Source organism: Anomaloglossus baeobatrachus, chromosome 12, assembly GCF_048569485.1.
Source record: "Anomaloglossus baeobatrachus isolate aAnoBae1 chromosome 12, aAnoBae1.hap1, whole genome shotgun sequence".
Classification (NCBI taxonomy): Eukaryota; Metazoa; Chordata; class Amphibia; order Anura; family Aromobatidae; genus Anomaloglossus; species Anomaloglossus baeobatrachus.
The window spans coordinates 135,174,807-135,197,135 of NC_134364.1; the positions used below are offsets into that span (position 1 = coordinate 135,174,807).

Here is a 22,329-nt window from a genome sequence, read left to right on the forward strand (position 1 = left end):
GATCCATTATTAAATGAAAATAATAACATCTTCCACTCATGAAGTGAATCTATTTAATTTCACATGGATATAAAATAGCCGAATTTTGAAATAAACTAGACTACAATTAATATTAGAACTATATGTAGAACCATTATAATAATCTTGTAATACAACTATATTGTACTTTTATTAATCCTGCCAGAAATTAATGAATTTATGGTTATATCTTTGATATGATGATATTAGGATTGATGAAGAATTGGGGAGGGATAATAAATCTACAATGTTTTATAATGAATCTTATAGTGTAGTTTATGGGGCAGACTTCAAAATAATTCTATAGAAATATGAATCTAAATTTATGGATAAATATGATATTGCAAATTTTCTCCATTTAAAATATAAATAATAACACAAAATGACTGGTCAAAATTTAAGTGCATGTTACCAAAAAAATAGGAAAGCCATCTATCTAGACATAAATATTGTTCTTTGATATTTATTATAATGTTAGTTATAAATTTGATATGTTTGATTAAATCCTCCATCATAGATAACAAATAATTGATGTATATGACTAACATATGAATATGGATCAGAACAATGCATGCATTTACTATATTCTGCAATATATTTCTATATGAATAATTGTATTATTGATGTAAAGATTATTTTTCCAAAATCTTATAAATATGATATATTATATTAATGCAGAATATATAGTCACTGCATGCATAGAATATAAAGATATACATGTTTAGAATCATGTGATTTTATTACTTTTTTAATCCACACTTTTTTTCACATTCTCTTTGTCTTCATCTATAAAACCGCATTGCAACCACTTACTATGTACATGGAATCCATGGAGGTAATCCACATGTGCATGCAATTACGGTGGGTGTGCGCTACACCATTTAGGAAACCGACATTCTTTCCTCATTTGAACATGAGTAAGACTATGTGTCGAAACGCGTAGTTCGATGGGGTCCCTATAACCTGTAATCCCCTGTATTTTCCTGCTGACCGCTTTGTACATTATCTTTTTATTGGATTTTCATGAATAAACGCCGATGATTTTAAAATCTACACTCTGAGGACTGCGCTGGATTTTATCCTATATCGTACATTTGGCAGCCAAGCCTTCCCTGCGCTGGGTCCATACAGATAGCGGTGAACAGCAACTCTGTGAGCTGAACTTTTTCTTTTTTCTTGCTGAGTGAGTACACCTGTGCCATCCGGCACCGCGCCGCGCTGTCCCTGCAACCCTGCACCTCGCCAACCCTGCCTCCCCGTCACAACATCACCGGGCCCTGGGACCACCAACCCCTACCCACGGAGGGGGAAAACAACATCTCAGCTGCTCCTTACCATCGCTCCCGGGATCCCCGTCATCAGCAGCGGTGGTGCCTATCTTTACCACGACCCGTGGGTGGCGTCATGGACTAAATCCTCCAAACCAACCACCCCCTTTCACTCACGGGCGAGGAGCGCCGCTCGAGTCCCGGATCCGGCCCACCGCTCGAGCCACCGAGCAGCCATCGCAGCAGCGCCGGACCCGAGCGTTAGCGAGAGCGCAGCAGCAGCGGCGTCCTCCCCGCCCGCGACAGGTGCAGATAACAGGTGTGAGACCCCTGTCATTGTCATGACTCGCTTCCTGTGAACGCTGGTTGAGCACTGGCATTTTTTTATTGTTTATTTATAGAGGTACCATTGATTGCTGTACATGAGAAGGGGTTACTTACAGAATACATATACAAGTTACAGTAGACAGACTAGTACAGAGAGAACAGGACCCTGCCCTTGCGGGCTTACATTCTATAGGATATTGGGGAGGAGACAGTAGGTGGGGTGTTAGTCGGGCAGCGGCCCCGTCACGGTGGTGGGGCAGCGGCCCCGTCACGGTGGTGGGGCAGCGGCCCCGTCACGGTGGTGGGGCAGCGGCCCCGTCACGGTGGTGGGGCAGCGGCCCCCTCACGGTGGTGGGGCAGCGGCCCCCTCACGGTGGTGGGGCAGCGGCCCCCTCACGGTGGTGGGGCAGCGGCCCCCTCACGGTGGTGGGGCAGCTGCCCCCTCACGTGGGGCAGTGAGGTCATTGGAGATTATAGGCATTTACAGGAGATGATCATTTGTGTTGTGCAGAGCTGTGCATCAGCACTACTCTGTACAGCACAAGCAATCAGACAGTGCAGGTATTAGAGTCCCCTAAGAGGACTAGTAAAATCAATAAAAAGTGGAAAAAAAAAAAGTTTTGAAAAAAATCCAAAACAAATCACTCCCCTTTTGCCCGAGTTGAATATAAAACAATTAAAAAATGAATACAAAATATAAATATTTTGTATCGCCATGTTCCCAAATGCCCGATCTATCAAAAATAAACTGGTAAACTGGCTCAGTGGTTAGCACTGCAACTGGTAAACTGGCTCAGTGGTTAGCACTGCAGTCTTTTGGTGGCTCAGTGGTTAACGTTGCAGTCTTGCAGCGCTGGGGTCCTGGGTTCAAATCCCACAATGGACAACATCTGCAAGGAGTTTGTATGGTCTCCCCGTATCTGCGTGGGTTTCTTCCGGGTCCTCCGGTTTCCTCCTACACTCCAAAGACATAGTGATAGGGAATTTAGATTGTGAGCCCCAATGGGGACAGTGTTCCTGATGTATGTAAAGCGCTGTGGAATTAATAGCGCTATATAAATGAATAAATATAAACTGCGCAACGGAAAAAAAGTCAAACCGCCCAAATTTTGGTTTTTTTGGCCATTGCAATAATAGGTGATCAAATCATCGCATCTACACCAAAATGATGTAATTAACAATATCCACTCAAGATGTAAAAAATAAGCCATCATTGAGCCCCAGATCTGGAAAAGTGAGAATACTGCGGGTCTTGGAAAATGACAACAAAATAACAATTTTTTTTTTATTTTTTTTTTATTTTTGACGGGGGTCAATTTCATATATTTTTTTTTCCACTTAGATAAAAGTAAAGCTATACAAATTTGGTATCTGTGAACTTGCACTGACTTGGGTAATCATATTGTCAGGTTAATTTTACCATATAGTGAACATGTTAAATTAAAAAACAAACAAACAAACCAATCTTTGAATTATACTTTTTTTTTGCAATTTCACCACATTTGTTTTTTCCCCCCACTTTCCAGTACAGTCTGCGCAGAATGAATGGTGTCATTCCAAAGTACATCTTGTCCTGCAAAAACAAGCCCTCATATGGGAATATTGACGGAAAAATGGCCCTTGGAAGAAGGGTAGGAAAAAATGGAAAGTGGACTGGGCGTGACTGGTTAATGACCAAACTTTCCATAGCACTGTAGGCTCTTTCACAATCACAAGGGACCACTCTTTTTGTCCCTACAGATAACCTTTGACATCAATTGACTATTACGCCACCTCATCGGTATGCCAGGTTGGAACTGCTCGGCATGTAATATTGACACGCCAAATTATATTAGCCATACTGCAAATAATAATAATAATTATGATAATAACGGCTTTCAACTTGATCTCAAGCCTTGGTGACTTGATGGGTAAACGCTCTGTAGGAAGATCAATCTTATTAATGTCTACTTAGGTCCACCAGGGTCTTCGCTGTCATTATTTTGATTGCATCCAGCCATCTGGTTGCTGGTCTTCGTCTTCGCCTTGTTCCTTCTATTCTTCAGACCACGATGTCCTTCTTTAGTGATGTTCTTTTGATGTGTCCAAAGTTGGCAAGTTATAGTTTGGTGATCCTTACATCGAGTGACATGTGTGGATTGATTTGTTCCAAAATCGATTTTGTTTATTTCTTCATCGTTCCTTATGGGAGACCCAGATCATGGGTGTATAGCTTCTGCCTCCGGAGGACACACAAAGTACTACACTAAAAAGTGTAGCTCCTCCCTCCGAGCATATACACCCCCTGGATGACTCACATCTAGCCAGTTCAATGCTTTTGTGTTCAGGAGGTCACACACACATGCATTCTCATCTGATTTTTGATTTTTGATTTCAAAGAGTTGGAAGAAAAGCGGGTCCAAACTGGACCCCCGGCATGTCCCTTCACACCCCACTGTGTCGGCGGTGCTGTTAAGGTTGATTTACAAGGCTGGAGCCTTACATGCCACGCTCCTTCACCATCCCTCGGGCTCTGGCTTGAAGTGGGAGCCATCACGGTTCTCACTGCTTTGCAGGAGACCGGTCTCCATCCGCAGCCCTTTCAGGACCCTGCCGGACGGAGCGCTCACCCCTCAGGGACCTGGCCCTGCGTCTCATAAGCTAAGTATTGAGACGTTATTGTGGGGTCCCTTGTACATTTATTGTGGGGAGAGTGTGTTATTTCACTTTGCTATGATTTCCGGCCGGTTCTCTGGTTTTCTCCTGAGAACCGCGCCGAGGGTGCCTGCTCATCGGCCGCATGGGAAAATTTAGGCCCCGGCTTCGGCCTAGTTTCGTTTTCACTGCCCCTGCATGTCAGTCATGCAGGGGGACAGTGCGGCGCCGCCCACCGGCCGTTCAGCAGAGGGGAGGACACTCCTCTCTGACGTGATGTTTCCCTCCCCTGTATATCCCCTTGGCCCTCCGGTTCCCGCTCTTGGACTAATCCTCCGCCCCCCCCCTCCTCACTCCGGCGCCATTTTATCAGCGTTCACACACTGATCGGCGCTGGCTGCTAGCAGCTCTGCATCTGTCTGGGGGTCCAAGCTGTGGAATCCGGAGGGCACAAAAACGGCCACAACCTCTGGTTGTGGACTTTCTTGTACTCTCTGGGGGTCATTCTGAAGGAGTGTGTTCTTTACTGCAGAACCTCCACCTCAGCAGCATGTCTCTCACTAGGAGCAAGGCTGCAAGGCTTTACTCTATATGCACTGCATGTCAGCTCATACTGCCTGAACCGAGCACATATCCACATTGTGATGCCTGCTCTAACATGGTGGTGCCTCAGCCTGGAGTCTCCCCAGGGGTCCCTCCGGCTGCTCCGGCCCCGGTAGCTGAACCCCCGACTTGGGTAGCATCGTTTTCTAAAGCTATCTCCCAGTCCTTTGCCGACTCCATGGGACAGCTGTCCCGGACTCTGCTGACCATGCATCAGCCCCTTCTCAGGGCGCCTCTGCTGCTTCGGCTCGCTCTGCAGAGCTCACAGAGGATTTTTCGCCTGTTCACGGACCCCGTCCTCCTAAACGGAGACGCAGGGACTCTTCTCCTTCCTCGTCCCACGGCTCTGATTCACGAGCTGAAGTGCAGGGCGAGGAGGATGCCTTTACTGTGGGCTCGGACGCTACCTCTATGTACCCCATTGATTTATCTGAAGGGGATGCGGATGTTAGTGACTTGATTGCGTCCATTAATTCCGTACTGGACCTCAATCCACCAGTGTCAGGGGAACGAGCCTCTCTGGTAGAAAAACACCAGTTTACCTCACCTAAGAGAGCAAGGAGTATGTTTTTTAACCACTCCAGTTTTCAGGCCACTGTGACCAAGCCCAGGGCCTGTCCTGACAAACGCTTCCCAAAGCGTAGTTCTGATGAACGTTTTCCCTTTCCACCAGAGGTGGTCAAGGAGTGGGCTCATTCACCAAAGGTAGATCCTACGGTGTCTAGAATCTCAGCCCGGACAGTTGTATCTGTGGCCGATGGCACCTCACTTAAAGATCCCACTGACCGCCAGGTTGACCTTCTGGCCAAATCTGTATATGAGGCGGCAGGGGCCTCGTTCTCCCCGTCTTTTGCAGCGGTGTGGGCTCTTAAAGCCGTCTCTGCTTCTCTGGAGGAGATGCATTCCCTCACCAGGGACTCTATGCCCGAAATGGTTGCCTTAACTTCCCAGGCTTCGGCTTTTTCATCCTATGCCATGACTGCCATTCTGGAGGCTTCTCACCGCACGGCGGTGGCTTCCGCTAATTCCCTCGCGATCCGCAGGATCTTGTGGCTTCGAGAGTGGAAAGCAGACGCTTCTTCTAAGAAGTACCTTGCTGGGCTCCCCTTTGCTGGGTCCCGGCTGTTCGGTGAAGAACTGGATGAAATTATTAGGGAAGCTACTGGCGGGAAGAGTACTTCCTTGCCACAAACTAAAACCAGGAAACCTGTCCAGGGCAGGAACCAGTCGAGGTTTCGTTCCTTTAGTTCCTCTAACTGGTCATCCTCTAAGCCCTCAGCCTCGTCCACTAACTCAGCCAAGGATCGAAAACCCAGCTGGCGCACGAAGCGCGTCCTCAGAAGAGCGGAGGAGCCGCTGCCATTAAGGCAGCCTCCTCTTGACTATCTGGCTGCGCCAGCAACGTCCTTGGTCGGTGGCAGGCTCTCCCACTTTGGCGACGTGTGGTTCCAACACGTCTCCGATCAGTGGGTGCGGGATATCATCTCCCACGGCTACAGGATAGAATTTTCTTCCAGCCCGCCAAACAGATTTTTTCTGTCCACTCCCCCCTGCTGCAAAGCCGCCGCCTTCTCTCAGGCCAACGGAGTAATTGTACCGGTTCCCGCCCGGAACGGTTCAGAGGTTTCTACTCAAACCTCTTCCTAGTCCCCAAGAAGGACGGTTCCTTCCGGCCCATTCTGGATCTCAAGCTTCTCAACAAGCATGTTCAGGTGCGGCACTTTCGCATGGAATCTCTGCGATCAGTCATTGCCTCAATGACCCAGGGAGATTTTCTAGCATCCATCGACATCAGAGATGCCTATCTGCATGTGCCAATTGCAGTTTCACACCAGCGTTGGCTACGTTTTGCAATCGGAGAGGAACATTTCCAAATCGTGGCTCTCCCCTTCGGGTTAGCCACGGCCCCTCGTGTATTCACCAAGGTCATGGCAGCAGTGGTTGCGGTTCTGCACCTCCAGGGGTTGGCAGTGATTCCTTACCTGGACGACCTTCTAGTCAAGGCTTCATCCAGTGCAAACTGTCAGCGGAGTGTCTCGCTCACTCTCGCCACGCTTGTTCAATTCGGGTGGCTTGTCAATCTGCCCAAGTCCACTCTGACACCGACCCAGGCACTTACGTACCTAGGGATGCAATTCGAGACTCTACCGGCACTTGTGAAGCTGCCCTTAGTCAAACAGCAGTCCCTTCATCTGGCGGTACGCTCTCTGCTGAGGCCCCGCCGTCATTCCATCAGGTACCTCATGCAGGTGCTGGGTCAGATGGTGGCGTCAATGGAAGCCTTCCATTGGTTCCCTTTGCCCAGTTCCATCTGCGTCCCCTGCAGCTGGACATCCTCCGCTGTTGGGACAAGCGGACCTCTTCCTTGCACAGGCTAGTGGCTCTGTCGCCACAGACCAGGAGCTCTCTTCAGTGGTGGCTTCGGCCCCTCTCTCTGTCCCAGGGACGCTCCTTTCTGGCCCCGTCCTGGGTGATTCTCACCACGGACGCCAGTCTATCCGGCTGGGGAGCAGTGTTTCTCCACCACCGAGCACAGGGCACTTGGACTCCGTCCGAATCAGCCCTCTAGATCAATGTGCTGGAAATCAGAGCTGTGCTCCTAGCTCTCGTAGCCTTTCACCACCTGTTGGCGGGCAAGCACATTCGAGTCCAGTCAGACAACGCAACAGCAGTTGCCTACATCAATCACCAAGGCGGGACACGCAGCCGCCTGGCAATGTTGGAAGTTCAACGTATCCTTCAGTGGACGGAGGACTCCAAGTCCACCATATCCGCAGTCCACATCCCAGGCATAGAAAACTGGGAGGCAGATTATCTCAGCCATCAAACCGTGGACAGCGGCGAGTGGGCCCTGCATCCGGCAGTGTTCCGGTCAATCTGCCGCAAGTGGGGCACTCCGGAAGTGGATCTAATGGCATTCCGGCACAACAACAAGGTCCCAGTTTACGTGGCTCGCTCCCACGATCCTCAGGCCTTGGCGGCGGACGCGCTGGTTCAGGATTGGTCCCAGCTCTGTCTGGCCTATGTGTTTCCCCCTCTAGCTCTCTTGCCCAGAGTCCTGCGCAAGATCAGAATGGAGGGCCGTCGGGTCATAATCATTGCTCCAGACTGGCCCAGGCGAGCTTGGTGCCCAGACCTGCTCCGTCTGTCCGTAGAGGTGCTGTGGCATCTCCCGGACCGCCCAGACCGTCTCTCACAAGGTCAGTTTTTCCGCCAGAATTCTGCGGCTCTCAGATTGACGGCGTGGCTCTTGAGTCCTGGATCCTGACGGCTTCAGGCATTCCTTCCGAGGTCATCTCCAAAAACTATGACTCAGGCTCGGAAGTCTTCCTCGGCCAGGATTTACCACAGGACTTGGAGAATTTTCCTGTCCTGGTGTCGTTCTTCCGGCCATGCTCCTTGGTAGTTTTCCTTGCCGACCATCCTGTTTTTTCTACAGTCCGGTCTGCGGCTAGGACTATCCCTCAATTCCCTTAAGGGACAGGTCTCGGCTCTGTCAGTGTTGTTCCAGCGGCGTATCGCCCGACTGGCCCGGGTGCGCTCCTTCATGCAGGGCGCATCTCACATCATTCCGCCTTACCGGCGGCCTCTGGATCCCTGGGACCTCAACCTGGTCCTCACGGCCTTACAGAAACCCCCCTTTGAGCCTCTTAGGGAGGTTTCTTTGTTTCGTCTTTCACAGAAAGTGGTCTTTCTGGTGGCCTTAACTTCTCTCAGGAGAGTCTCTGATTTGGCTGCGCTCTCTTCGGAGTCGCCCTTTTTGGTTTTTCACCAAGACAAGGTGGTTCTCCGTCCGTCTCCGGACTTTCTCCCTAAGGTGGTGTCTCCTCGACCCTAGCTCGTTGGATTAGGTCGGCCATATCCGATGCCTACCAATGTTCTCTGGTGCCCCCCCCCGCCGGGGATTAGGGTGCACTCGACCAGAGCTGTCGGTGCCTCTTGGGCTTTCAGGCACCAGGTTACGGCTCAGCAGGTCTGTCAGGCTGCCACTTGGTCTAGTCTGCACACATTTTCGAAGCACTACCAAGTGCATGCTCATGCTTCGGCAGATGCGAGCTTGGGCAGACGCATCCTTCAGGCGGCTGTCGCCCATTTGTGAAGTTAGGTTTTGCCTACTTCTCAGTTTCTATTTATTTCACACCCATGGACTGCTTAGAGACGTCCCATGGTCTGGGTCTCCCATAAGGAACGATGAAGAAAAAGAGAATTTTGTTTACTTACCGTAAATTCTTTTTCTTATAGTTCCGACATGGGAGACCCAGCACCCTCCCTGTTGCCTGTTGGCAGTTCTTGTTCCGTGTGTTTTCACCGGCTGTTGTTGTAGACAGAGGTTCCGGTTATTCCGGGTTTTACTCTATCTCTACTTGTGGGTGGATGTCCTCCTTCAGCTTTTGCACTAAACTGGCTAGATGTGAGTCATCCAGGGGGTGTATATGCTCGGAGGGAGGAGCTACACTTTTTAGTGTAGTACTTTGTGTGTCCTCCGGAGGCAGAAGCTATACACCCATGGTCTGGGTCTCCCATGTCGGAACTATAAGAAAAAGAATTTACGGTAAGTAAACAAAATTCTCTTTTTTTCTTTCCATCCTTGGTATTGATAACATACTTCTCCAGCACCACAAGGTGTTGATTCTTCTTCTGTCTTGTTTCTTGGTCATCCAGGTTTCGTATCCATATGTCACTACAGAAAAAAAAACAGACTAGCTGATTCGCCCATTGCTATTCTATTGACTTTCAGTGTTGGCACTGCTTCGAGTGATCATTGATCCTAGTTGGTTGATGTTTGTAACGGGGGTAGGGGGCGCCTCAGGGGTTGTAGTCGTGGTCTCCCGCCCTGAGGGCGGCAGGCTAACCCCCGGCCCGGTCGTCACTAGTAAGGCAGGTGTGTTGTTGGGGCAGAGTGTGGATGGCAGGGGCACACTCATGTCAGCATTCTTTCTCAGCTCTTCAGCTCCCTTTTCACTCACAGGAAAGAGGCGGTTGCAGGCAGCGGATAAACCAAACACCAATTTATTGTATAGAGCTTCCATTCTTTGTTTGCAGCAGGTTCACTTCAGTACGTTCCACATTACAGGTCCTTTTTTACAAACGGTTCCCTTTTTCCTTCAGACACTTTCCTTTGCCTGCAGGGGCCAAGTGTTATCCCCCTGGTAGCTGCACTCCAATCCCGGGTTTAGTCCAGCCCTATCCTAGGGTTTGTTTTAGACTATGGGGCGGCTCCAGTACTCACTACCGGCTCCGGACTAGTTCCGACTTCTCCACTCAAGGGTTTACTCTGCTTTTCCGTTACGGGCGTTCCCATATTCCGAAGGTCACTTTTTCAGGCGTTCCTGCTGACCTCCACTCCCCTGCCACAGCACCCACTCCTACACTCTGCCCCGTCACCTCCGACTGAGCTCTCTGCCCTGCATTCAGAACCTATCCCCACCTAGGCTGCCCTGCCCCTCCTTCCCTGCCACTGTTACCAGGGGAACCACTACTCTACACTGACACCTAGTGGGAACACCGTATATTAACTAACACAGCAGGTAACATTTTATCATCACTGTCAACATTTGCCACCACACCATGTGGCGTCTTCAGGGGGGAATTCTCTTTCCCGGCTCGGGGGTCTGACTACCCCCTTACAATGTCATTTACAACTTAGTTTGTCGCCTTCCATCTCCAATATGTCCCAGTCGCACCTGGCAGTAGTCAATAGTTTTGTTGTCTTTGTATTAAGTAGGAATCCCTTATTCTAGCTTTCCATCTTGACTCTCTGTAATAATAATAATCTTCTATAGCGCCAACATATTCTGCAGCACTTTACAATTCAGAGGTTCATAATAAGTAATGTAATAAATTCCATCTACACTTGTTGCTATCAGTGTTGTATCGTTTGTATTTAAGATTGTTCATGATTCATGCAGCAATTTTGATTCTTTCTTTTTCGGCAAGTCCATCCTTCCTGAGAATAGCTACTGTGTGTAGATTGAAGAGCAATGGTGATCGGATGCCGCCTTGTCTGACACCTCGCTCTACTTTGATCCATGCCGTGTCATCATGTTCTGTTTAGAGTGTTGCTTTTTTGTCAATATAAAGGTTCCTAATGAGACTGATCAGATGAGCAGTCATACCCATACCCTTCATGGTATTCCAAGGTCTCTGCTGATCAACTCAGCCGAAGCCTTTTCTGTAGTTGATGAAGCAGAAATAGAGCTCCTTGTTATATCCTTTGGCCTTTTCTATTATTCTTCTCATCATAACAACTACATCTCTTGTTCCTCGGCCTTTTCTGAATCCTGCTTGTTCCTCTGGCAGCTCTTTGTCAAAGTAAAACTGTAGCAGTCTCTGTAGGATCTTTGGTGGTATTTTGCTGGCATGAGTGCAATACTCCGATTGTTTGTACAGTAAATCTGCCTTCTTCGGAATAGGAATAAACTCAGGTTTTGTCCAATCCTTGCGCCATTTACCAGTTTTCCATCTCTGTTGACACAGGCTTGTAATGACATTAACTGCTGCTTCAGAATACATTGTTAGCTCTAGTAGTTAGAGCTGAGTGGATCCGGACTGTAAAAGTCCGGATGCGCTCGGTTTCAACGCTATCTGGGTGCCGGACGCGGGCACGGGATTCCAGTTGCATGATCCGGATTCGGCAATTAAAGTAAAAATAAAAGAAAAAATAAGTGAGAGTTTCATACTTACCGAGACTCGGTGTCATGGCGGCACACTGCTTCCAGGTCGCGCATTCACTTCCTGTACTGTCCATCGCATACACACAGCTTTGTGTTTTCCCCGCCCACTGGCCGTCCTCTCCTTTGATTGGTTGCAGACAGACACGCCCCCAACCTGTGACAGTATCTACCTGCAGTCATCGCTTTCTGCGGCTCAGTCATAGGCTCCACTCAGAGCTGGCGGTCTTCTCTATGGCTGCTCGCTCTGAGATGTAGCAGAGCTGGATGTGTCGTCGTGGGACCTCGTGTGGATTATGCCTGACCTGCAGGGTGTTGGGGGTTAATAAAGTGGTGAAGGAGGGCACATTTTGTGCTTTATTTCAAATAAAGGATTTTTCTCTGTGCCTGTGTTTATTTACATTCACTTACAGGTTTGTGATGCAGGTATCTGATAGATGCCTGTGCCATCACAAACCTAGGGTTTAGTAGCAGCTGTGCGCTCCTATTAACCTCCTTATTACCTTGAATGGCACCATACCAGGCCAACGGGAAGGGCCGGTATCACACCGGGATTGTGACATCTAATAGATGCGGCAATACCAGGTGGCAGCGGGCTGAAAATATACCAGCCCCCAGCCGGCGTTATCATGGCTGGGATGAAAATTAGGGGGAACCGCACGTCGAGTTTTTTTCATTAATTATTTATTTAAATTAAAAAAAAAAAAGCCAGAGTCACACTTGCGAGGGATACACTGCTTTCCCCGCCCACCAGCCGTCCTGGCACATTTGATGGGTTGCACTCAGCTGACACTCAGGATGGGGGCGCGTCTAACTGCAACCAATTACACACGCTGGAGGGGGGGCAAAGTAGTGAATATTGAATTGTTGGCTCCGGAAGGGAAAAGCGTGACCCGGAAGGAGTGTGCTGCCATGACAGCGCCTCGATGAGTATGCAGCGCATGCTCCTACCCCCCTGCCCCCTCCACAAACATTTTTACTCTCCGGATTCCAGTCCCCATTGTCCCCATATATGGGCACCGCATTTCGGAGCTGATCGGACTCTTTTTTTAAAATCTGGCAGTGATCTGCCGGTCCCGGTTTTTGGGGAGTTCGATCAGCTCTACTAGTGTTATGTTCTCACATCCAGGTGCTTTGTTTATTGACATGAGCTTTAGAGCTTTATAGCAGCAACTACTTAGCCTTTCAAGATGTTTGGTTCACTATAATTTCCAGTCTGTTTCTTCCCATATCACTGAGCCATTCTTGTAGAAATTCCTAGTGCACTCTTTCCATCTTTACTTGATCTGTTTTGGCTCAGTTACTGTAGATTGTTCCTGTTGATATATTTCAAGATTCCTAGTCTTGGGTGAAACTTTTGTCATATCTCTTTGATCTTTTCGTAATGACTTCCTAGTCTTGTCCTTCAGATTTTATTTTCTCTCTTTACACATCGCTTGGTAATAAAGTTTTATTGTCTGCTTAAATGGCTCTCTTTAGTCTTTTACTGATGTTGTCTGTGTCCTGCTAGTTACGTTTTGCATTAGTCTTTTTTCAATGATCTTTAGGATCTCTTCTTTTAACTATGGCTCTGGGGTCTCTTCTACCTCTTATTTATTGTCTTTCTGGCTACTTCAGTAATAATAGTCTTTATATGTGTCCATAGATCCTCAGGCTTTCTTTCATACGTCTTCAACCTTATCTCATGATTTTAATCAGGAGATACCCAGAGTATATCGATGCAATATAAAAAATTCAATGAGCTTTTTTTTGGATAAAACCCAAAACTTTATTAAACAATTAAATACACATTAAAATAACAGGGAGACACACCTTTTGAAGGACGGAAAATATGCCTCTAATTTAAGCACACGTAGCTATGTTAGTCAGATTAAACGCAATTATTCAAGACTTTTATGTCTACAAACATTAATACAAGCATAACAGATGTATGCCACATAAGTGTCAATACTATTGCCAAAATTATTAAAGATTGGACGGTATAAGCGGCGGTGCGGTGGTTTCTTGATTATATGAGGGTATAATAAAGCCGTCACCTATATATACGCAATACCGTTCATACTTTCCAATATTATGATTAGCCTAAAGCATATTAGCCACATATAGTTTAGTTGCTATAATGACGTAAATGTGCACTATCAACTATGTGTTAAATATAACTATGTGCACACAGTAATCCTGAATTTGGATAATATAAGCGGCAATGTTGCGATTTTTCATTCATATACGGTATAACAAAGCTTTCACCTATATAAGCGCAGCACCGCTAACATCATCCAACTAAACATTATCACTAGTATGAGATATTAACAAATATATGCAATTTACAGTGATAGCGCCCCTTCACGTTGTCAGTTGTCCACAGATTAAATATATTATCATGTACAGGAACATCAAAAAATTGGACAACATAAGCAGCAATGTAACAGTTTTTTTTAAATGTAAAAAAATTGTTACCTATCAGTACGCAATGCTGTTAATACAGTCAAACCGATTGTAATCCCCTACATAAACCACGTTAAAAATGTATAATCACTATGACAACGTGAATGGGCATCACCAACTGTTTATAAATTAAGCATATCACCATGCACAGAAGCAACTATTCTATATATAAAGTATATTAATGCTAGTGAAAATTCACCTATTCTGTAGCGATGTGCAGTATATTTGTGACTAGAATAGCACACCTGTTATAAATCACTGAGTGCACGTGTGAGACCAAATACTGTTAAGTGCTTGTAAAGTATATATGGCAATGCCCGCATCTATACACGTACATCTAATCACATAATGCACAAATATATGTGAAAGCGCAACTACATTGGAAGCAAATCTGACAATAAATCTGACATGTATTCATTACCTCGGTGTGAAGGTACCCGTCCTTCCACTTTGACGTACGTTTCGCAATAGCTTCTTCACAAAGAGGCGTGTATAATATATAATTTTATAATAACTATATAAATATATAATGTAATTTTTTATATTGCATCGATATACTCTGGGTATCTCTTGATTAAAATCATGAGATAAGGTTGAAGATTGTTGAATTGGAGTGATGCTCTATGATTTAGTTTTGGACAAGTTTAACTAATTTCTTTCATACGTGTCCACTGATAGAAATCAATAAGGAATAACGTTTGGAACACCATTCTAAGTCTGAACTGGGTGCAAAAACCTAAAAAAACATCACTATGGGGAGATAAGGTATGCACACCAGTGACTATGTAAGGGGAATACAAGAAATAGCAGAAACTGCTGTGTGAATACTTACTTGAAAAATCCAATAGCTATATGCAAGAGTGAAAATGTGAAAAATGGAATCTGCATTACAGCCATGAACATATGAATCAAGAGAAATTTAGCTACTGAATTGATCAATGCAATAGAGCCCCAACACTACGCCAAAGTATTTCTCTACGTTGGGGTCCCTAGCTTGTGTGTGTCCTCTCATGCAGTTAAAAAACTTACCGTGTATGGGAAGCTGAGACCCAGGCTATTTATGCGTATGATATGAATTGGCAATAGGTGTGGTTGGGGAGGGTTCACAAACGAAAAACTACTAACAATAACGAATAACGTTTGGAACACCATTCTAAGTCTGAACTGGGTGCAAAAACCTAAAAAAACATCACTATGGGGAGATAAGGTATGGACACCAGTTTTTTAGGTTTTTGCACCCAGTTCAGACTTAGAATGGTGTTCCAAACGTTATTCCTTATTTGTTAGTAGTTTATCGTTTGTGAACCCTCCCCACTCACACCTATTGCCAGTCCACATTATACGCGTATATAGCCTGGGTCTAGGCTTCCCATACACGGTACGTTTTTTAACTGCATGAGAGGACACACACAAGCTAGGGACCCCAACGTAGAGAAATACTTTGGCGTAGTGTTGGGGCTCTATTGCATTGATCAATTCAGTAGCTAAATTTCTCTTGATTCATATGTTCATGGCAGTAATGCAGATTCCATTTTTCACATTTTCACTCTTACATATAGCTATTGGATTTTTCAAGTCAGTATTCACACAGCAGTTTCTGCTATTTCATGTATTCCCCTTACATAGTCACTGGTGTGCAAACCTTATCTCCTATCTCCCCACACTGATATAAATCGGCTGTGCAGACCATTAAAAAACAAAACAAAAACAAAACACTAAATCGAAGGTGGGACCGACCTGTTGTCTAGTCTTTGTGCAGCTTGACTATAATCTTTGCTGTCAAAAGTTCCTGATCAGTTCCACAGTCAGTTCCTGGCCTTGTTTTCTTGACAACATCCATCTTTGGCTAATACATAAATAATGAATCTGATTCTTAGAGGCCACATTCCGTGATGTCTATGCGTAGAGTCTCAGTTTATGATTTTTAAAGATGTTCCTAATGGACAGTTGATTTTTTGTACAGAAGTCAATGAATCTTCCTCCAGCCTTGTTTCGTTCACCAAGTCCAAAATTTTCAAAAACTGTTCCATTTTGCCGTGGCCCATTTTTGGCATTCAAGTATCACATGATAATGAGTGTCTGTCTTGTTTTGGCGTCTTGTAGATTTCTTCTTGAACTTGATTGTATATTAATTAAACGTCGTCCTCCTCTGCATATGTTGTTAGTGAATGGACTTGTATAATGGTGACATGGATTGGCTCTCCTTGAAGACGTATTGAGATAACTCTATCACTGACTGCATTGCACTTCAGGACAATGCCGGACAATCTTTGGTTGAGAGTAAAAGCGATGCCTTTTCTTATTTGGTTATTATTACCAGAGTGGTAGCCCAATGTTTATTTGACTCTAAGGGCGGGTTTGCACGTTGCGACATCGCAAGCCGATGCTGCGATGTCGCACGCGATAGTCCCCCGCCCCCGTCGCAGGTACGATATCGTGTGATAGCTGGCGTAGCGAAAATTATCACTACGCCAGCTTCACATGCACTCACCTGCCCTGCGACCGTCGCTCTGGCCGGCGACCCGCCTCCTTCCTAAGGGGGCGGGTCGTGCAGCGTCATAGCGATGTCACACGGCAGGCGGCCAATAGCGGCGGAGGGGCGGAGATGAGCAGGATGTAAACATCCTGCCCACCTCCTTCCTTCCGCATATCCTACGGAAGCCGCGGTGATGCCGGTAGGAGATGTACCTCGCTCCTGCGACTTCACACACAGCGATGTGTGCTGCCGCAGAAGCGAGGAACAACATCGGACCGTCGCGTCAGCGTAATTATGGATTACGCCGACGCTGCACCGATGATACGATTATGACGATTTTGCGCTCGTTAATCGTATCATCTAGGCTTTACACACTACGATGTCACATGCGATGCCGGATGTGCGTCACTTTTAATTTGACCCCACCGACATCGCACCTGCGATGTCGTAGTGTGTAAAGCCCGCCTATTCATTCATTCCGAGTAAGTCATGTCCTGTTCTATCCATTTCAGCTTTGACGATGTTGAGTTTACCTTGGTTTATGGTTCATACATTCCAAGTTCCAAAATTTTATGATATCTTTGCAGCTTTTGATCTTGCCTTTTGACCAAACGACATCAGCACCAAGATGACCTTACGGATTTGATCCTGGCTCATCGTGAGACTTGATCATACTCTAATCGACCATTGGCTCTTCCCCAGTAACTTGAGTGCCTCCTGACCTAGGTGTGCATCTTCCAGCACTACATTGGATTCCTTTGATTGTACTCTCCATCAAGTTTTCTTGGCATAAATACAGGACTAGAATGCCAGGCCTTTCTTCCATACAAGAATACTCCCTTTGAAAAAAAATTAAAAAAACACTTCCATACACGGAGTATAACATTTTCCTTTGAAGCATCGGACCAATTTTGTGCCGTTTAACATACATTTGGGTCTCTTTGGTTCAGTAGAACCTAAAGAGTTTAAGGACTCTAGGAAACGCATACATATAAATTTAGTAGTTTAAAACAGTGTCACGGAAATTTGGATATGCCGATGACTGGGCACTTGCTATGGTAAGCAAAACAATAGAGGAAGCAGAGGATGTTCTTACAAAAGATATTAGTGTAATGGGAAAGTACTTCCGACAATGGAGATTAAAACCTAACCCATCAAAAACAGAAGTTTGTTGCTTTCATTTACACAATGCAAGTGCCAAGACTGAACTTAAAGTACAATTTGAAGGCCAACCTGTTAAACACAATTTCAATCCTAAGTACTTAGGTGTAACCCTTGATAGAAGTCTAACTTTTAAATCCCATCTGGATAAATTGGCACAGAAACTGAAAGCATGTAATAATATTATTCAGAAACTTTGTGGATCCTCCTGGGGCTCGGCAACATCTGTTTTGAGAACATCTACTCTTGCCCTGGTGTACTCTGCTGCAGAATACTGTGCTCCAGCATGGATAAATAGCTGTCGTGTAAACTTAATTGACACTCAGCTGAACAACTCTATGCGTATAATATCTGGTGCTATTAGACCTATACCTGTTCCCTGGTTACCTGTGCTGGGTCATATCGCACCCGCAAATCTAAGAAGACAGAAGCTCCTACTTAAAGAATACACTAAAGTAGTGAATAATGAAAAACTTCCAATACACCAAAATATCAGAGATGTTACAATACAACGATTGAAAACAAGACATCCACCCATCCGAACTGCAATCACCTTGCATGAACAAAACTTCAATTTAGAGGAGAAATGGCGAGTACTTTGGGTCAATGTAGTAGACGGTGATCCCCAAATGTTCCCTAATTTACAAAACCCTCCACCAGGCTTCAATCTACCAAGGAAAACATGGGTTACTCTAAATCGTATCAGAACAAACTTTGGCGTCTGTGCAGATTTTATGTATAAGTGGGGAAAATATGACTCTCCGACCTGTGACTGTGGAGCAGATGGTCGCACTATCCAGCACATTGTTGAGGAGCCCCCTGAGATCCTACCATGGTGACAAGAAGGATTTCTATACTGTAAATGATAACGCTATTGCATATATAGAAAATCTTGATATTCAAATTTGATTTTTATCCTTTTGATATTTTTCAATCACTGTCTATTGTCTGGTGTTTATTTTTATATGATGGTAAGGTATACATTCATACGATTAAATAAATAAATAAAGTTTAAAAAAATATTATTCTCCAAATTTAGCTAATCAAGCATGACAAAAATTATTCTTAGAAAAATATTTTCTCTTTTTAAATTGTTTGTAGAAGTTCTTCGCCACATGGGTAAGCTTGATAGCCTTCCTGCCTGGAGAGTCTAGAATAGAGAAAGGCACACTTCCATAATCGCTTTTTTTAATGTATTTATTTATTTTGTTGTGTGTTTTTGACATGCATAAATTATACTACCGTAGTAAGAATTGTAATTAATGCCTTGTATTATTATAATCATCTTTACCTTACTTTTATAACCTCACATATATCCTTCTTTTTAGTGTTATTATATGCATAACATTATTAAAAACAAGTTTAAAAAAATGAAAACCAAGGCATTCTTGGAATGCATCTGCTTCTACATCTTCAGTTATTCATCCACAGCCCATAGCTTATTTATCCCTTCTGAATTCTTGGTGTTTTTTTTTTCCTTTTTACTGTTCTTAGTGTCCGAGGCAGATTGCTATGTTCAGTTGAGACTTCCCACTGCATCCCCGATGCCTTTCAGGACAAAAGTTGTGTATAACTCCTCAGACCCTGAATGGAACGAAACCTTTAATTACCGGATTCATAGTGCAGTGAAGGTAAGATCACCGTCACTTAAAGCAGATGTGTCACCACATTTCAAAATAGAAATTGCATACATTTTTAAATAGATCTTAGACCTTTTGAGTCTGGTGTAGTTACTTTGAATTAGATGGTTGTATAGTATTTTTATTGCAATGTACCTATCACTTCATTAATTGCATAGGATTGAGCTGTAGTGCACATTATTTTCTGGCTCGCTTTGGAGCACTTACCTGAGTTATTTTCAATCGGAGAGAACCCAAGTTGTTGCACAGTTAAAGGGGTTGTCCGACATAACAAAAATGTTTGAGTTTAAGCTAATCTGTGCTGTATTGTCATATAAATCACCCCTACATTGTTATTTTTTGTTTTCTAACTTTTGTTCCTCTTGAACTCACCCTTTCTCTGCAGCTCTCTGTTTATGTCGCGGGCGGGGAGGGGACGCTGCGCTCACCATGCTCGGGTCTGGCGCTGCTGCTGCTCGGTGGCTCGAGCGGTGGGCGGGATCCGGGGACTCGAGCGGCGCTCCTCGCCCGTGAGTGAAAAGGGTGGTTTGTTGGGGTTTGGGATGTCGGTTCGTGACGCCACCCACGGTTTGTGGTGAGGTTGGGACACCACCGCTGCTCTGTACGGGGATCCCGGGAGCGTTGACGGGGAGCAGCTGAGATGTTTTCTCCCCTCCGTGGGTAGGGGGGGTTTTGGTGGTCCTGGGGCCCGGTAGTTGAGGTTGAAAGGTGGGTTGCGGGGTCTGGCCAGGTGCAGGGTCGCGGGGCAGCGCAGTGCCAGATGGCACGGTGGTACTTACTCAGCCAGTAACGCACACTGAGTCTCTGGTAAAACAAACAGCTGGATGGACGAGTCCCACAGACGGCTGCGGCGGTCACTCCCGGTAGGTTGGCGGTAACTGTCTCTCCCTGCACCGGTGTTCTGTTCTCGGCCCCAATGGCTTCCCACTGATAGCCCGCTCCCCAGCGGTGTGTTGGCTAAGGGAGCCCTTTTGTTGCCCGCAGGCTCTGGCCCTGGTAGCTTTTTCTCCCTCACGGTTTGGACGGTTGCCTTCAGTCGGGTCTTTATTGCTGGTAAACCCAGGAGGTTCCCGTCGCTGACGGATTTGACCGGTTTAACGGCGACTCCTAGCCTGGTCGGGGTCCGTAGGCCCTGCCGGATGGTGCTGGCTTCTCTTCGCTCCTCGGTCCGGTACCAGCGGGCCACCGCCCGTCCCCGGTCCTTACGGTTGTGCGTCAATCTGCCTCTCCTGCAGATGGTCACCACCGTCTGCCAACCTTGCTGTATGTGCCCGGGCCACGTACCCGGACACGGTCAGTCTGCTCCTCCACTACTACCTCCTTCAGCTTCAAACTCTCCTACTCCACTCCTTGTCACTATATGACCTTCTTTCCCGCCTCCAAGACTGTGAACTCCTCGGTGGGAGGAGCCAACCACCTGGCTCCGCCCCACCTGGTGTGGACATCAGCCCCAGGAGGGAGGCAACAAGGATTTGTGTGTGTGTGGCTGGTGTGCCTAACCGGGGTGGGGGTTTGTTGTTGCAGTACCTGTGACGTCCTGGCTTGTCCAGGGCGCCACATTTACATTCAGCACAAGCAAACTGACCACTTCCTGTGCCACACCTCCCAGTCACAGCTGGCACCGCCCGGCCTCACTGTCCAGCCCCACCCCAGTGTCCAGCCTTGCCCCCTGCCTGCCCCCTGCACACACATTCCCTGTCAGTATATTCTGCCCGAGCACTGACCTGTTATCACTACAGCATTGCAAATAACAGCCCCACATCGGGCTCTGCACCGCATACACACATCGGGCTCTGCACCGCATACACACATCGGGCTCTGCACCGCATACACACATCGGGCTCTGTACCGCATACACACATCAGGCTCTGCACCGCATACACACATCGGGCTCTGCACCACATACACACATCGGGCTCTGCACCGCATACACACATCGGGCTCTGCACCGCATACACACATCGGGCTCTGCACCGCATACACACATCGGGCTCTGCACCGCATACACACATCGGGCTCTGCACCGCATACACACATCGGGCTCTGCACCGCATACACACATCGGGCTCTGCACCGCATACACACATCGGGCTCTGCACCGCATACACACATCGGGCTCTGCACCGCATACACACATCGGGCTCTGCACCGCATACACACATCGGGCTCTGCACCGCATACACACATCGGGCTCTGCACCGCATACACACATCGGGCTCTGCACCGCATACACACATCGGGCTCTGCACCGCATACACACATCGGGCTCTGCACCGCATACACACATCGGGCTCTGCACCGCATACACACATCGGGCTCTGCACCGCATACACACATCGGGCTCTGCACCGCATACACACATCAGGGTCTGCACCGCATACACACATCAGGGTCTGCACCGCATACACACATCAGGGTCTGCACGCACACATGGCGCTCTGTACCGACCTCCCTACCCCCATACGGAACACATGTAGGGAGTACATACTCACCCGTCCTCTGTTCCCGCCGCTCCTGCCCGTTCGCACGCTGTCTGTGCTCTGGACATATCAGCACAGTAGTGACGTCACCGCTGTGCTCAAGAGAGCACAGACAGCGGGACAGTGATGAGAAGCAGCGTTCCTTCTCATCAGCGCTTTCAAATATACCGGCATCTGTGATCTGTGATGCCGGTATATTTGAATGTGCGATCCTGAGCAGGGGTCCGGTGCTGGCGGTGACACCACGGCAGCCACCGCCAGGCCCCTTTCTGAGGTCACGGACCCCACAGCAGTGCAGGGGGAGGTTGCGGGGAGAGTAAGGGGTGCGGGGGAATGTGTGGGAGGGTGCAGGGAAGGGGGCGGGGACTCCACGCACTGTACAACCCAGCAGGGAGGCGACATGCTGTTTCCAGATTTGCATGTCAACATGGCCCTGCCCATGTTGACATGAAATGACCGATAGCAGCAAAATCGCGGCAGGAGCGGTCACATGACCACTCTGAGCCGGGGGAGAGGGGCTGACAGCAGGGCAGGTAAGTGCTCTCTATCTACTTACCTGCCCCAATGTAGCCCAATAGGGTAGTAATGAAAAAAACTCAAAATAAG

The 22,329-nt window shown here is 47.0% G+C and overlaps 1 protein-coding gene across 1 annotated transcript in view; it reads left to right on the forward strand.

Moving 5' to 3' along the window:
- PLA2G4F (phospholipase A2 group IVF) overlaps positions 1–22,329 on the forward strand; it is a 178,854-nt gene that overhangs the window by 24,118 nt on the left and 132,407 nt on the right. Inside the window, exon 3 of the mRNA XM_075330911.1 lies at positions 19,098–19,234. Coding sequence (XP_075187026.1) covers positions 19,098–19,234 — 137 coding nt within the window. The remainder of the gene's footprint in view (positions 1–19,097; positions 19,235–22,329) is intronic.